This window comes from Propithecus coquereli, unplaced genomic scaffold, assembly GCF_000956105.1.
Source record: "Propithecus coquereli isolate 6110/MARCELLA unplaced genomic scaffold, Pcoq_1.0 Scaffold355, whole genome shotgun sequence".
NCBI classification, from domain to species: domain Eukaryota; kingdom Metazoa; phylum Chordata; class Mammalia; order Primates; family Indriidae; genus Propithecus; species Propithecus coquereli.
Genome location: NW_012149230.1, coordinates 3,388,190 through 3,405,935, shown reverse-complemented (window position 1 = coordinate 3,405,935; position 17,746 = coordinate 3,388,190). Strand labels below are relative to the sequence as shown.

General features: G+C 35.9%; 1 protein-coding gene across 1 annotated transcript in view; it reads left to right on the top strand.

Annotated features, from left to right (window-relative positions):
* Positions 1-17,746, top strand: part of ULK2 (unc-51 like autophagy activating kinase 2) — a 112,583-nt gene that overhangs the window by 11,587 nt on the left and 83,250 nt on the right. The window contains exons 4-10 of the mRNA XM_012651444.1: positions 4,399-4,431; positions 4,728-4,764; positions 9,765-9,938; positions 11,011-11,084; positions 12,860-12,961; positions 14,090-14,148; positions 15,645-15,727. Of these exons, the coding sequence (XP_012506898.1) occupies positions 4,399-4,431; positions 4,728-4,764; positions 9,765-9,938; positions 11,011-11,084; positions 12,860-12,961; positions 14,090-14,148; positions 15,645-15,727 (562 nt within the window). The remainder of the gene's footprint in view (positions 1-4,398; positions 4,432-4,727; positions 4,765-9,764; positions 9,939-11,010; positions 11,085-12,859; positions 12,962-14,089; positions 14,149-15,644; positions 15,728-17,746) is intronic.

Below are 17,746 nucleotides of genomic sequence, written 5' to 3'. Positions count from 1 at the left end.
GGTGAGGTATCTAATTGTGGTTTTAATTAGTATTTTCCTGATGACTCCTGATAGGAGTATATTTTGTAAGTTTATTAGCCATTTAAATATCTTCTTCTTGAAATTTCTGTGGGAGTCTCTTGTCTGTTTTTCCATTGCATTGTCTGTCTTTTTGCTATTAATTTATTGGACTTCTTTATATATTGTGGACGTGAGTACTTTGCCATATATATGTATTATAAATGACTTATGCCACACTGTGACTTGCCTTTTTACTCTTTTAATGATTTTTTTTGATGAACAGAAATTCTCAGTTTTAATATCCAGTTTATTGTTTCTTCCGTTTATATTTAATGCTGTGTCATATTTAAGAAGACTTTCCCTACCTTTCCTAGAGTCATGAAGATGTTCGCCTGTGTTTTTCCCTAAAATCTTTCTCTTTCACATTTAGCTGTGTAATCTGCCTTATCTTTGTATGTGGCATGAGGTGGGGGTCAGGACTCATTTAGTTTTACAGATGGCAGCCAGCCCACCCATCGCCACTCACTAGCAGATGCTCCTTTGCCCTCCGTGCTGCAGTGTCTCATCAATGAGTGGCCGTGTGCGTGGGCCTGTTTCTGGACTCCCTTTGTTGTCCTCGAAGCCTCACCAAACTGTTTTTCTTACCATAGTTCCATATTAAATGTCGATATCTAGTTATAGAAGTCCTCCAGTTTCTGTTTTTCTTCCTCTAGATTATTTGTGGTTATTCTTGGCCTTTTTCATTTCCACATAAAGTTTAGAGTCATCTTATTTATTTCCATATATATTAAACCTCCTAGGATTTTGAATGGGATTACATCGAAACTTGAGAATTTCTTTGTGAAAAGGTTTTAATTATAATACAGTTTATTTAATAGATATGGGCCCTTTCAAATTTTCTATTTCTTGTCAGTTTTAGTTGTTTTTTTCATCAAACAAACTTTTTCAATTTGTTCATTTCATCTAAATTTTCACATGTTGGCATACAGTTGTTGATAATTCTAAGGAAAAAAAACACTCAAAAGAGTTTTTCTAATCTCTCACTCAACAACAGTCAACACAAGACTTCTGTGATCAAATGTGTGGGGGTTTCTCCCCACCAACAAGCAGGCAATCAGTTCTGCGCAGACACTAGCTGGATGTCCTCTAATTCGGTTCTTTTGTGACACTAGACACTACCTGGTGATACCCACCTACCCTGTGCCCCTCGTCTCAAGTCTGGGCCTCTGGTACTTCTGATTAACTGGCTTCAAGTTGAGGTTCCCATGATTCACTCTTTGGGTTCAATTAATTTGCCAGAGTGGCTCATAGAACTCAGAGAAATACTTATGTCTACTGGTTTATCACAAAGGATTCAGGTGAAGAGATATATAGGGCCAGGTATGGGAGAAGGGGCATGGAAGTTCCACACCCTCCTTGGATGCATCACCCTCTAGGAACCTCCACATGTCCAGCAGCTCTCCATATCCTGTCCTCTTGGGTCTTTTAGGGTGACATTGTTGCATAGGCATGATTAAAGCATAGACAACTGTGTAGAAATGTGATTGGACAAAAAGGGTATGATCTAATACTAGCAGATAGAGTGGGGAAACGCAGCAAGTCCTGTTTGTTCAGAGTCTTCTTGGCCTCTCTGTGTAGCATTTCTTCCTCCAGGATATGGAGCAAGACCCTCTCTGGAATGAGGTCTTAAGACCTATAATCAGTAAACCCCGTTTACAAAAAAATGAGGAAAAAAAAAAAACCCTATAATCAGAAAGGTGGGGGAAGATTAGAGTCCTGTCTCAGGCAAATAAAAGGAGAGCAGAAGATCCCAGAGAGAATTTCTGTTTTCTGAAGCCTGCTTCTTAGGCCTAAAGCACCCCAACATTATAACAAGGGTTATGGGAGTTATGAGGTAGGAACCATGGACAAAAATACATAAATACATATGTTATATATATGTGCGTGTGTGTATATATATATGTGTGTGTGTAAGGGAATGATAGAATGGAATCCCTATGTCTGTAATTTTGTTGATGGAAGGGCTGCAGAGGAGTGGAGGGTGAGGATTTCTTGGTATTAGGAAAGGTGGGTGCACATGTGGCAGCTGTGGCAAACCCTTGGTGATCTGGCTCACAGGTCATATGGTCACTTCTCAGCCTTTCTGATCCAAGTATGTCTTTTCTGAGTTCCTCCCCAGTGCCCCAGTACCATTTGAGTTTCAGTATGTCTATAGATGATTAATTCTGTTTAAAAAAAAAAGAAAACCTTTTTTGTTTTTCTGACTCTATCCTGGCTCTTGTAAGCTACTCATACTCCACATGATTTAAGTGCTTTATTTAAAAAAATGGGCACTGTTTTGGAAAGGGGTTCTGAAAGGAGGAGGGACTGTCAAGATAAAGAATGATTGTGGAGATTTTCACTGCTTTGAAGTTAGAGGAAAGTTTGCATGAGTAATAGAGAATGTTAAAAGTATTTGTATTTCATTTGTTACTTATTGAATGAGTGAATGAATGAGTGGAGAAAACTAAATGGTTATATGTAACTCCAGAATTGTCACTATTAAGATGGGAATTTGACCTCTTCATATTAAATGAACAGAAATTATTTATGGCTGTTGGGCCTCCTCTTAAGAATTTCTAGCTCTCTTTTCTCTTCGTAGAAAATTAGTGCTATTATATAATTTAGCAGCACTGATTTGAGATCATATTTTTGTACTTTATACTTGAAAAGAAAATATTGTTCAAAATTGCCAGTGTTTAATGATTTCTCAGTATTTTTCGGTGTTATAGGATATTTTGGACTAGATTTGATTAGGTTTTGTGATGAAAACTATCTGGTTCACAATAGAGATGATTTAATTCTCAAAAATACATTTTTTGTTTTTATTTCTGATGTGAGGAAGTATTTATTTTTTGTGGACTTGATCTTCTAGCTTGCTGGGAGCTGGCTGTTTTCCACCTCTTTCCTGATTTATTATGGGATTGCTGCTGTTACGGAACCCAGGCATGTTTCAGGCTTGCAGTTTGGCACTCCATGCATGGGATTCTGCGGTGCCTTCTGTTCCTCAGTAGAGAGTAAATGGCACCATCATTCTTCCGAATTTCTGTATATGTCTGGGGTCAAAGAATTGGGCATGATGTATTTCAATTTTTTATCTAGTCCTCTTGAGAAATAGGTGAAGCAAATCACCCTAGTTCACTGAGTTTCTTGCAGGTGTAATTTAATATTCAGGTCTTAACTTCTGGCATCTCTGTGAACGTGGTGAAACAACTTTGCAGCAGCCGCTTGTGTCGATTCTCATTGCATAGAATTACCCTGGACGGGCAGTCAGGAAGCACCAGTTCTTGAAATCTGTGTGAGGTGATACTTTTATAAAATCCAGTAAAAATGAATTATAAAAGTGAAATAAAAAAGGACTTACATGTGGATATTCCAAAGTTTTTATTATTAGGTTCAGCCGACATAAAATTATCTTGTCAAATTGCTTTAAACATTTTCGAATTCTTACTTTTAATTTCTGTAATTGTCTCACTGTGGGCCAGTACACATGGTTTGCTGGTTGGCACTGGTTCTTGAGCCGCACTCTTGAGTAGCACTGCTCTAGACCCGCCCTCTTTCTACCTTCCCTCTCCTTGTGTTTTCCCGTAGAACAACTGTCTTTGAATTTAGGGTCTTGATGAAGCCAAGTGCTACCTGGAAGAGCTCTGTTGTGAATCACATTTGAGCGCTGGCTCCAGTTAAGCTGTAGGGAAGCCTAATTTGAAATTTAGTTAACATTCTAAAAATTGTCATTGAGGAGCCAGCTAATCAATCTTTGAATTACTTAACCAAGCAGCACACCTGGAGCTATGTGAATTTGAAAGACTTTGTAAAATTCTTCAAATCATTTCCTTAAAATCTTGGAACATGTCTTGGTAACATGTGTTAAACATTTCCCTTCACCAACAATCCGCTGTTAATGTGATTGCCCAAATAAATATAAAAACCAGAAAAACAAAAAACTAAACATCCTGGGTCATGTGTTCCAGAAGTCAGGTTGTACATATAATGTTGCTAGGGAGGATTCTGTCAAATCAAAGTTTTCAAAATGGAAGTGTTTTCCCAAGGACCAAAAAAATCCTTCCTTTTTTCACAAGTGGTAAATTTATCATGTTTTTTATCCTAGATATTGTTTTAGGTAGTTCTTTCTGTAAACAGAATTGAACATCTTGATGACTACATTAGTGTTATCAAAACTTGATTTGGCTCTTGGAAGAGGAGATACTTAAATCATGTTGGGAATTGTAATTTCATTTTCTAATGGATCTTGTGATATTATTTTACTAGTTTAATAATGAATATAATATTTTTATTAACTATCATTTTTAAATTTTATGTTTAATTTTTTTCTCAAAATGCTATTTGTTTACTTTTCAGGAATTACCCAACTCTGTCTTTTTGGTGATGGAGGTAGGTAGTATACAAGTTCTGTTTAATTTATTTCAAATTCCTGTTGATTAATGTGTTCTTTAAAATTGACAGTAGATTATTTGAAATTTTGAATCAGTAAATTTGATTCAGTGATTTAGATTCTACTAGAAAAACTTAAAATTTTAAAAATTTTGATTCCATAATCATTATAATTTTTAGACTAGGTTTACATTACAGTATGTACAAATGATTTTTTAATTAAAATTAACTGAGAATGAATTGAATTAATCTTGAATCACTGTCCTTATTTTAGTTATTTTTCTTTTATATATCAGTATTGCAATGGTGGAGACCTGGCAGATTATTTGCAAGGTAATTTTGTGTGTGTGTCAATGTTCAAATGTTCAATAAAGATAGTACTGTAGTCTGTTTAATCCTGAGAGGTACTTATGAAATATGCTACCCCTGTTTCCTGCACTTGTATAAGAAACATTCAATAAATATTTGTGTTATTTGTTTAACTCGTAGTCACTTTGTTGACCAATTGTTGTTTGTTGTGGTTTTGTTCCTAAACTTGTATATAAGTACTTACCTTTTTGCGTCTTTCTCTCTCTGACAGTGTTTGAGAGGTGGGTCCTCTCCCCAGGAGAAAAGAAACCAAATAGAATTTCTCTCCTTCAAAAGGCTCAACTGGGTTGCCATCAGTGAACCTTTAGTCCCTTTCATTTCTTTCAAAATAAAAAAAATAATGGGAGACTGTATCTAAGAATGTATTTCAGTGAGCATTTCTTATAATTAAAAAAACCCAACAACATTATAAGGGATTAAAGGTAACATAGAAATTATTTTGTGGCACAGAAGTAAGATTTTAGTACTAGATGGTGCTTGAAATTCTGTACCCAAAATGCATTCACGTAGGACATGAAGCATTCAGATCAAATTGTGTCCCTCCAAAGTATTTTATTTTAATGATGCTAGATAAGGCTAGCACCTCCTGTTCACTCCTTAAAAGATGCAAGGGAAATATGCAAAAAGATAGTAAAAGGTTAGTACATTCAACCTATTAAATAGATCACAGTAGAAATACTTAAGATCTCAATGGGTAGACACACAAAGGGTACAGACTATTTACAAAAGAGAATGTATTAAAAATGTTTATAACTTGTGACAGCTCCTGAAACAAAAAAAATTTTTAAAAACTTTAATTTCACTTAGTAATCAGGGAGAGTGCAATTAAAAATCAGACTTAAAAATCTTTAAAATATAGAATATTGCTGACATTCAAAAGCTGTGTGGAGAAAAATATAAAGAACACGGGTATACCCCCCCCAAATTTAAAAAGGAATTAAAAATACAGTTGAAGCCCCCTGTAAACCTTTCTGTAGTCCCATTCCTGTCCTTTCCCTAGAGACAAACATTGTTCTGAATTTAGTTGTTTAAAAAATGTGTCAGTTTAGTAAAAAAAAAAGTTACAAAATGTCATTTATTAGTAGATAGAATGCAGTGAGGCAGGCACTTGCATTCATTGCTGGTGGAAAGGAGTTGAAGCTAGAAATCAACCTGCTCTGTCTTCTCATCCGTCTCTAAGTCCTGAGTTCCTTGACGTCCTTAGTATTCTTGGTGAAAGTATTTTTTTCCTGGAGTCAGATTGAGTGGCACTTCCCAGTTTAGAGCTCTCGTTACAATATCAGTTTCCTTCATTAACAGAAGTATTATTCACCTATATAAGCACTGTTACTGGTGTAGTAGATTTAAGTTAATTTTGACAGTAGTTTTGTTGAACTCTGTATTTGATATTCCAGAGCAGTATTGTTGAAACGGGAGACCCAACAGTGAAGAGCCTAAGAGCTTGAATGGGGGCAGCCAGGAAAGCATGGTTCTATTAATAGTTACAATATTCACATCACTTAATTGCTGTATGATTTTGGTTTTTTATCTTCTCTCTGGTCCTTCTCTGCCACAGTCCTTAAGGGAATCTCTTGTAGTTTGAAAACACTTCTAAAGACGTATGAAAGAAATTCTGGTCTTTAGGGAATTGCCTAGAGCTACGCTGTTCCATACAGTAACCACTGACCACATTGGGCTCTTAAAATGTGGCTAAGTCCAAATTGACATGTGCTACAATTATAAAATGCACACTGGATTTTGAATACTTCATCAGAATGAATAAATCTCTAATTTTTTTAATATTCATTATAAGTTGAAATGGTAATATTTTGGGTATATTGGGTTAAATATATATTAATAATTACATTTATTTCTTTTCACTTTTTAAAATGTGGCCACTAAGAGATTGAAAGTTGCATGTGTGGCCACATTATATTCCTGTTGGAGAGTACTGTTCTAGAAGGTCTGGGATGTCTAGAAGGTTAAATACTGTTGTATCACAGCATGGTCATTTAATCTTTTTATTTGATCTGTGAAAAAAAATGCCTTTTACATTTCCAAAAGATAGAAAACAAATTCTGTCATTTGCAAGTTTGAAATAAAACAAATTCTAAATTAATAAGTTGTACTTTTTAAACATTAATTATAGCAGAATATAGTAAGTGTGGCAGCTATGGCTAAGCTTATTCTCTCAGTGTTAGCTTGCTCAAGAATTCATTCAAGGCCGGGCGTGGTGGCTCACGCCTGTAATCCTAGCTCTCTGGGAGGCCGAGGCGGGCGGATTGTTTGAGCTCAGGAGTTCGAAACCAGCCTGAGCAAGAGCGAGACCCCCGTCTCTACTAAAAATAGAAAGAAATTAATCGGACAGCTAAAAATATATAGAAAAAATTAGCCGGGCATGGTGGCACATGCCTGTAGTCCCAGCTACTCGGGAGGCTGAGGCAGAAGGATCGCTTGAGCCCAGGAGTTTGAGGTTGCTGTGAGCTAGGCTGACGCCACGGCACTCTAGCCCGGGCAACACAGTGAGACTCTGTCTCAAAAAAAAAAAAAAAAAAAGAACTCATTCAGAAGAGTTTTGGTATTGACAATGCCTTTTAAAATATAAAGTTTTGTTTGTTTATTTGGAGACATGCTCAGGCTAGAGTGCAGTGGTGTCATCATAACTCACTGCAGCCTCCAACTCCTGGGCTCAATAGATCCTCCTGCCTCAGCCTCCTGAGTAGCTGGGACTATAGGCACGTGCTACAGTGCTTGGCTAGTTTTTTGTAGAGATGGGGGTCTCACTGTGTTGTCCAGGCTGGTCTTGAACTCCTGGCCTCCAGTGAGTCTCCCACTTTGGCCTCTCAGAGTGCTAGGATTACAGGTGTGAACCACTGTGCCTGGCCCTGTAAAATACAAGGTTTTTAACATGGGAATTTCAGTTTCTGGGATTATGTTAAAAGGTACACATCATACATTCATGGAAATATATAAATTTTTATTGCAGTTTGTGCTCAGAAACAGCCTACACTAGGTCATTGCTTTTCCCCCCATGGGAACAGTGTTAGAATTTGGAATCATATTTCAGGTGTACTCAATAGTGTGTCATGGGGCAAAGATACAAGTTATAAGCAACTGCAATCATTTTAAAGTGGAAAAATTATACTAGGGTTTAAAATGAAAATGAATGAAATGAAATAAAATATACTATCAATTTTTTTTTGAGATAGGGTCTCACTCTATTGCCTGGGGTACAATACAGTGGTGTCATCATAGCTCACTGCAACCTCAGACTCCTGGGCTCAAGTGATCCTCCTGCCTCAGCCTCCTGAGTAGCTGGGACTACAGGTGCACATCACCACACCCGGCTGATTTTTCTATTTTTTGTAGACATGGGGATCTCACTATGTTGCTCAGGCTGGTCTCCAACTCCTGGCCTCAAGCAATCCTTCTGCCTCAGCCTCCCAAAGTGCTAGGATTACAGATGTGAGCCACCACACCCGACCTTGTCAATTTCAGTTGTTGCAATGTAACTTAAGTAAAATACTACAAAAATTAAGCTCTAGTAGTTGATTTGGCCCACTCACTAATATGCAATAATATATGTATATAGGCATCTGTAAGAAAATAGATCTAAAAGAGTGCACTCCTAATTTTTAACAATGTTCATTTCCAAAGGATGAGATTGCAGAAGATTTCTCTTTTGATATGTTTTTAGTGCATCCTGAATTTTTTTTTTTAAATGAGTATCAAGAAAAGAATCCCAAAGAATTAAAGAAGGAAGATAGGTTAAGAATAGACCTCACAGAAAAAAATATTTGGTAATTTTTAAACCATGAAGATTTATTTTATTTGAAGAGGTTAAGGACATATAAATGTCACTTAACATGGCATTAAAATGATTTTAAAACCATAATATTTCACTCATTCCAGGTGTCAATGTTATTTTTGTCTTTCTTAATTACAAATGGAAAGGTTATGTGGAACATATTCTAAATTGTATGGACAGAAGTATGTTCACAAAGGATTTAAATAGGTTTATGGATAGTAAATCCTTAGAGTAGATTGAAAGAATTGTGATTTTTAGATCCATTGTAATAAAAAGTTCATACTTGCGTATTTACTACATCTGAATGTTTATTATGTGTTAGACCTTTTTCTAAAGTTTTATTAAATGTTTTATTTTGTTTAATCGTCACATCAACCTCATGCGGTTAGTGTAATTATCAACCTTTTATAGATGAGGAAATAGGCACAGAGGGATTGTCCTCCAGGGTCACACAGTAAGTGGAGAAGCTGGGATTTGAAAAGCAGCAGCCTGACTCCAAATCAGGCCTTAACCAGCACATGCTCTGGCATACACAGAAATACTGCAGTGTTTACTGAATAATGACTACCGCCAAATAATTTTCATGCTGCCTTTTTACAGTACTGGACACAGGTTAAAACATTTATTCTTAAAGGTGTCTTTAGTAATGGAAGGTGATATGGTGGGACAGGGGTGTTGGACAGTGGGGGAGATGAAAGAGAAGATGCAGGAACACAGATTGCTAACAGGTACAGGGGCAGTAGTGTCCAGGTCTCTCTGGTCAAGGATTTCTCCTGTTTTTAATTTGTGCTCGTAATGGTTGGAATTAAACACGGGCATTTATTCCAGATATTTGACTAATACGAAGGGGAGCTTATTTTTTGGCTTATAAAGGATATTCACATTTGCTGAGCACCTATTGTGTTCAGAGTCATGTGGATACCTTCAGCAGTAAAAACATAAGGTAAAAATGAAAACGAGAAAAATGCAAATCAGTTCTCTTTATAACAGATTGATTACAGTTTTTGAAGAATCTGTTACCTCTTCATAGACTTCAGTTATTAAAGTAAAAATGAATGTGAATTCTAGTTCCTTATTCCCTTCATTCTCTCCTTCATAACTCAATTCTGTTGATGGAATATGCAGATGGTATTTAATTTTGTGCACTTAAATATTTATGTGACTCCTTTTGTACTAGCTAAAGGAACTCTCAGTGAAGATACTATCAGAGTGTTTCTGCATCAGATTGCAGCTGCCATGCGAATCCTGCACAGCAAAGGAATAATCCACAGGGATCTCAAACCACAGAACATCTTGTTGTCTTATGCCAATCGCAGAAAGTCAAGTGTCAGTGGCATTCGCATCAAAATAGGTAAACGGCCATGCATTGTTTCATGACAAGGACATTTTTGAGACTCAGTGTTTTTAGATAATTGTAATTTAGCTTTGTTAGAAAGATGGATTTTATTGATGCAATTTGAAATGTTTATTGAGATAAATGAGGTCTATTTAGACATGTGAATCCTTTACATTATTGGCAGCATATGCTAAATCTCAGGGCCAAAGGCCTCATATTAGGAGCTCTAAATATGAATCCCAGCAGCAAATCCTGCTGCTCTTGAGGGGGGGGTTGATGTAGTATGGTGACTGGCAGCAAATTAATAACATTGATTCTTGGCCGGGTGCGGTGGCTCACGCCTGTAATCCTAGCTCTCTGGGAGGCCGAGGCGGGCGGATTGTTTGAGCTCAGGAGTTCGAAACCAGCCTGAGCAAGAGCGAGACCCCGTCTCTACTAAAAATAGAAAGAAATTAATCGGACAACTAAAAATATTTAGAAAAAATTAGCCGGGCATGGTGGTGCATGCCTGTAGTCCCAGCTACTCGGAGGCTGAGGCAGAAGGATCGCTTGAGCCCAGGAGTTTGAGGTTGCTGTGAACTAGGCTGACGCCACGGCACTCTAGCCCGGGCAACACAGTGAGACTCTGTCTCAAAAAAAAAATAACATTGATTCTTACAGCTCATGGGGCTTTGACATGGGGATCTAAGAGATCATCTAGTTCAGCCTTTGGCTTTTTTTTTTTTTTTTTTAGTGCTATCTCAAAATTATCTGAAACAGGTTAGGAAAAACAGTGAAAATTCTATATTTGGTATTTGTATTTAATGAGAGCTATACTAATGAAGCATTTATTATAATTAGCACTTTTACTTGGAAAGTTTGGTGCACCTTGGTTACAAAACTGGTGTGACTTATGCAGTTGATTAGTATTGTTTTTTAGCCGTCGAAATTGTAGTAGCTACTCTTTGCTTTGGTGGACGGTCTTATTCAATAAGCTGTTTATTTTTCGTAGTTCTTTTGTGCCTTCTTGTGTCTTGAAGAGTCTTGATCTGTGTTAAATGTGAGCAAAGGTATCATCTGTCTTTCTAATTTTTATTTCGTGAAATAGCGGATTTTGGTTTTGCTCGTTACCTGCATAGTAACATGATGGCTGCAACCCTGTGTGGATCCCCAATGTACATGGTGAGTGAGCGTTTGCATCCCTGTGTGTTCAAAGCATTGGAATTTAAGTATGATCCTTGTTTTCAAGTAAGATGTGATTTTATGTATAGTTTGAACTGTTAGTAATGTTAATTATATTACCAATAATGCTATAACACAAACATCTTTTGCTTTAGCATAGTGGACTGTGAAAGTAACTCATTTTTGCCATTTGTTTTAGTTTTTTTAAAAGATTAGTTATTATGGCACAAATCCTCTATTAGATTAAATTGAGAATAAAAATTCGTGAAATATAATCATGATATGCTTGATGTGTACTTTTAAGAATACTAAAAAAAACACCTATTGGGGGCATTTGTTTAGCATAAGATATGCTCATCTTTTGCATGTTGTCTCTAGACAAGGTCCCTGTATTATAGACATTTTTCCCATCAGCCTCACACTGAAAACTGAAAAATCTTAGCTTTCCTCTTTATCCTTTCAGGTAGAGATTATCATGTATGATAGGGCTAGGCTATGAAACTTCTAAACTAATGTGAAGCATTAAGCCTGGAAATATGTTAATTCTAGAGCTTCAGAATTATGTAAAGTAAATAAATGTACCTATTTCAGTTCTAAGTTTAAAATGGATTTATGTTCAATTAGAAATTTCTCTAACCTAAAATCAACTTTGAGATCAAGAAAACTAGTTATCAAAGCTCAAAAATTTTTTATATCAAATCTGCTTTCTTGATTATATTATAATTTTACTGCTTATATAAACTTTATAATTTAATATAATTTTTAAAATTACTTTGTACTTCTTGAGTATAAAATTGGTTCAGCCTTGAGAATAGAGTGCTTTGGCTGATTATTAAAGGAGGTTGACTCAATAAGAAATTTACTGGGTACAATAAATACAAATGTTATGCCTGAGCTGGGCACAGTGGTGTGGCAAATGTCTGTAATCCCAGCTATTTGGGAGGCTGAGGCAGGAGGATCACTTGAGCCCAGGAGTTTGAGACTAGCCTAGGCAACATAGCAAGAGCCTGTCTCTTTAAAAAAAAAAAAAGGAAAGAAAAAGAAAGGTGTGCCTGGAAAATAAAATTTAACTATCTTTAAGTGTATTGGACATTTCCATTTAGTGTTTGACCTGATTGATGGTATATTTAAAATGTAACATTTGATGAAAAGTGAGAAAATACCTCTAACAAAGCAGCAGAGAAATGCTTTTACTTTTAGCATAATTTTTATTATTGTGATTTGGATCATAGTTTTTCTATTATAAAAAGTTTCAAATTATAAAAAAATGTAGGGAATAATGTAGCAAACACCTGTGTACCCAGCATCCATATTTAACAAAGGTAACATTTTGCTATGCGTTCCTTGATCTTTTTTTTAGAAAGAAAGAAAATATTTTAGAGGCAACCGCGTCCCTTTTGTCCCTCTCCCTGATTCCATTACCCACTCTCCTACCCTCACACCCCTGAGGGGACCTCTGTCCTATAATTGATGTGTATTTTTCTTTATTATTGTTTTACTACTTTTACTATACTTTATGTATCCCTAATAATAAATGTTTCTACAACTTGCTTCTTTTCATACATTGTTACTGAGATTTACCAGTAGATCTCTATATATAATAATGTAGTTCTAAGTTCATTGCAGTATTGTTTGAGTAGAGAAATATTAATCACAGTGTGTTAAGTTTTATTGTGGTAGTTTGTTAGGAGTGTGACCATTACCAGTTAACTAATATATACATATTGATTATGTAAATAGCATAATGCGTATCTCTTGACTTTCTCTATACCCAGGCTCCTGAGGTTATTATGTCACAACATTATGATGCCAAGGCAGACTTGTGGAGCATAGGAACAGTGATATATCAATGCCTAGTTGGAAAACCACCGTTTCAGGTAACCTGACTTTTTTCCTTGTATCCTCAGTTATGGGATCTTCTCATTTTACAGTTGCCTTTGACTTATGAAATGAGGAGTACTTTGAAAGCAATGTTTTTGGCTCCTTTGTGACTTACTTGGATTTTGTTACAGGCAAAAATTGCTGTAGTGAGCCAGAACATCTTTTGCTTTTCCCCTCTTGTTGCCTGCCCTTTGTAGTTGGACTGGGTGTAAAGCCTGTTTTCCAGGCTAGTGAAAACTAGCTAGAGTCAGAGCTAATAGGCTGGTGGGAAAGGGGTGTGAATGGTCATATCAGCGCTTCCTGTTTAGCCTGGTTTTGAGTTCCTGGAATCCACTTGAGGGCTGGGGCTTGTCTAGGGAGATCACTGGAAACTGTGTCTCCACTTCTTTATTCCTGACGCTGCTGGATGAGAGGTAATTATTTAGGCTTTTGGAAATTATTTTGAGTCTCTTTCCTCCTCTCTTCCTCTCCCCTAACATCCTGTCAAAAAGTGGCCCTCTAGAATATAATCATGATGATTTATCTTGAATTCATATTGCTATGTCATAATTTCTTATGTTACAGAGAAGATCTTTGAATCCAAAAACTGGAACAAAGTGAAATTATTTGCCCAAGATGGTATAAAAAAAAAAAATCAGTGACACATCCAGGTTAAACACTTAATCTCCCAGTCTAGTTTGTGTGTAGAGGAGGCTTCACTAATTTAGCAGCTCCTGTTATAACCTGTTGCTATGGACAGACTGAATAGTAGCAGTATACTAAGTTCTCATCTTTGAATTCCTTTAAGGTCCTAAGGTAAATACATCTGGATTTATACAGTAATAACGTACCTATTGGGTAGGCCATGTAATCTCCAGAATAGTGGTCCTTGACCTTTTCTGAGTTTCAGGCTCCTCTGAGAGTCTGACCTCAGAAAAGGTGCATCATACTCAGATGCACAGAATTTTCACACAGTTTCGTAGGTTTTATGAGTTCCTAATGCCCAACTATGGGTCCCTCAGCAATCCATGGTTTTCAAGTTTAGAATCTATGTTCTGTATAGCAAGAATATGACTGTCAGTCGCATAATTTGGAAGTTTTGCTTCATTGTTTAGGAAATTAAACCTTTTTTTTTTTTTAAATAGGCCAATAGTCCTCAAGACTTAAGGATGTTTTATGAAAAAAACAGAAGCTTAATGCCTAGGTATGTGTTTAGATTACACCGGGTTCTGCTATTTGTGAACACAGTGTTATTTATTTGAACTCTGTGTATTTTATGTATTTCCATTATTGATTCCTGTTTCATTTGACAGAAATGTGAGAGCATTTATTATAACAGGAAATTAGAAAATTTCAGGCACATCATAGGTACCTGGGTAGTGTTGTACCATTTTCTTTCTTTTTTAAAATGTAAAGTAAATTTAAAAGAAAAATTTCCAGAAGTTATATATGTTCCTTTTGGAGGGCAATGCAAGCAGAATAGATGTGCATAAAGTAGAAAATAAATTTCCACCTAAGCTTTGCTCTGTTCTGTAGGGATAACAAGAGTTTGCTTTGTATCTTTCCAGATATTTTTTGTGGGAGTTCTTTATATATGTTTGAATGCTTGCTTTTTTGTTTGTTTGTTTTTCTTTGCTGATTGTGCTTTAAAAGAGTGCCTGTTTACGTGTATATTTATACACACACATAGTTTAAGACAGATTACATCATACTTTGTGAATTGTTCTGCAACTTACTCTTGTTTTTCACCATGTAGTATATCATAGATGATGTTCAATGATCGTATGCAGAGAGCTACAGCATTCTTTTAAATGGCTACATAGAATCCCATAGTGAGATGTACCATATTTTATTAAATCAGATCTCTGTTGTTTTCATTTTTTGGTTACTACAAACAATTTAGTGAAGAGTGTGTGTGTGTGTATATACCTTTATGCATGTTTGCATTTCTTTGGGATGAACTCCTAGAAATGAAATTGTTGGACTGAATGTTATGCTCTCCAAGTAGGCTCTCCCAGTTCATACGGCAGGATTAGAGAATGCTCCTTTCCCCTCATTTTTAGCAACATGGAATGTTATCAGATTTGATGCCTCACAAATGGAGGCAGACCAGTTAGCTATTAATTTAATTTGTATTATTCTCTTCATTAGTGAGGTTGGCTCCTTTTTTGTCTAATATCTTTTTGTCCTTTTCATTCTGTGAGTTGTATATTCCTATTAGTTAAGTCATTTTCCTACTACTTTGTCATTTTTTTTTTCATATAGGATTTAAGAAGTTGTATTATTTCTCATTTGTATTTGTTTAAGCTTTGCCCTTTTCCACACAGAATTGGTAGTGGCTGTTTTTCTAGTAGTGAACTTCATAGCAACTATTAGCACAAAGTTGAAGTTGTGTTAAAACTCAAGATTATCTGGGCTTGTGAAGTGTTGTATTTCTGCAGATACTCTAATAAACAACAATAATAAGCACAATATAGGCATCCTCTCAAATTGATGCTATTTCTCAAAGGCAATTGTTTAGTGCCTTTTTTTTTCCTTCTTTAAGGTGTGAGGGCTTACCATGGTCTTCTTGGTATAAATGTAGTATTAATATTTGTGAAACTGCATATATATTTTCATTTATCATACTGAGGGCAAAAGTAATATAGTTAATATATATAAACTCGTCACTTATGTTGGGTTTTCTTTCCTTTCCCTCAGTATTCCCAGAGAAACATCACCTTATTTGGCTAATCTCCTTTTGGGTTTGCTTCAGAGAAACCAAAAAGATAGAATGGACTTTGGTAAGAAATAGTTTCAAATTATGCATGCTTTCTAATTTTATTTTTATGTATGCTGAAAAGATTTTTTAAAAAAGATAACTATAGAGATTTCAGAATAAAATTAAGTCGATTTCGCTTTTCTTTTTCTTTATTTTCCTTCAGTGTGTTTGTAAATGTTTACTGAGTGCTTACTGTGTTCTAGGTATGGGAGATAGAGTAATAAACAAGGTCTTTGTCTTCATGTAGCGTATATTCTAGTGGGAGAACACAATAAATAAATTATAAACTATAATTGCATATTATATTAAAAGGTGCTGCATACTGTGGAAAAAAATAAAGATGGAAGAGGAATGGATGTGTAGGTGGGAATTGAAATTTTAAATAAGGTAGTCATTGAAGACCTTGCTGAGAAAGTGACATTTAGACAAAGACTTGATTGACTTGCAGTGAAAATGAGCCTGGTGGGTATCTATGGGAAGAGCTCTTCAGGCAGAGGGAATAGCCAATACAAATGTCGAGAGCTGCGAGCATGTGTGTAAGCTTGGGAGGCAACTAGAAGGCCGGTTAAAGACTTGGGCTTTTGGCCGGGCACCGTGGCTCATGCCTGTAATCCTAGCACTCTTGGAGGCCGAGGCGGGAGGATCGCTTGAGCTCAGGAGTTCGAGACCAGCCTGAGCAAGAGCGAGACCCCATCTCTACTAAAAAAATAGAAAAATTAGCCAGACAACTAAAATAGAAACAAGTAATTAGCCGGGTGTGGTGGGGCACGCCTGTAGTTCCAGCTACTTGGGAGGCTGAGGCAGGAGGATTGCTTGAGCCCAGGAGTTTGAGGTTGCTGTGAGCTAGGGTAAGGCCATGGCACTCTAGCCCGGGTGACAGAGCAAGAGTTTGTCTAAAAAAAAAAGAAAAGAAAAAAGGACTTGGGCTTTTCCTCAGTGTGATGGGAGCCATTGGAGGGTTTTGAGCAGAGGAAAAGTGATCTGAGTAATGTTTTAAAAGTATCAGTCTGGTTGCTTCTTGAGACTAGACTGTACTATTTATTCTGTTATTTTCTTAATGATTACTCTAAGGATTACAATATGTGTCTTAATTTATCACAATCTATACAAATAATAGTTGAATATCATTAAAATATAGAAACTTTGTTCTTCCAGTGTAGCACGATTCCTTCCTCCCTTTTTGCTGTTACCGTCTCATATGTTTGTCTGTGTTGTAGTCTCCACAATGCAGTGTTGTAACCATTGCTTTATACAATCTTATGTCTTTTAAAGAAGTTAGGAGAAGAAGTAGAAAGGAGAAAAAAACATTTATAGAGTCTTCTGTTAGCCTATACATTTACCATTTCTGGTGTTCTTCATTTCTTCTTGTGGATTCAAGTTACTGTGTGGTGTCATTTTTTGTCTCTAATACAATTCCATTCCCCTTCCTTTGTGCTATCATTGTCATGTATATTAATCTTTAGATGATATAAGCTCAACAATACAATTTTATAATTATTATTTTATGCAGTTGTCTTTTAAATCAGTTAAGAGAAGAAAGAAAAATATATAATATACTGTCTTTTATAATTATTTACATAATTACTAGTGCTCTTTATATAAATTCTTTCAAAATCTTCATTTATCTGGGAATGTCTTTATTTCACCTTTACTTTAGAAAAATGTTTTATGAGGCCACTGTCTGCTGGGATGTGTGCCTATTCCTCCCTCTTTTGGAGTGTACCATCGCTTGCTAAAAAAAAAATTAAAAAAAAAAAAAAAGAAAAATGGTTTTTGCTAGATATTGAATTATTGGTTGATAGAGTCCCCCCACCCCCAGTACGTAGACTATGTCATTTTACTACTATCTTGCCTCTATTATTTCTCATAAGTCACCTTTTAATTTTATTAGGTTTCCCTAGTATTTGATGAGTCATTTTTCTCTTCGTGCTTTTGAGATTTTTCTCCTTGTCTTTGACTTTTGACAGTTCTAACTGTGATCTGTGTAGATGTGTATCTCTTTGTGCTTATCTAACATGGAATTTTTTTTTTTTTTTTTTTT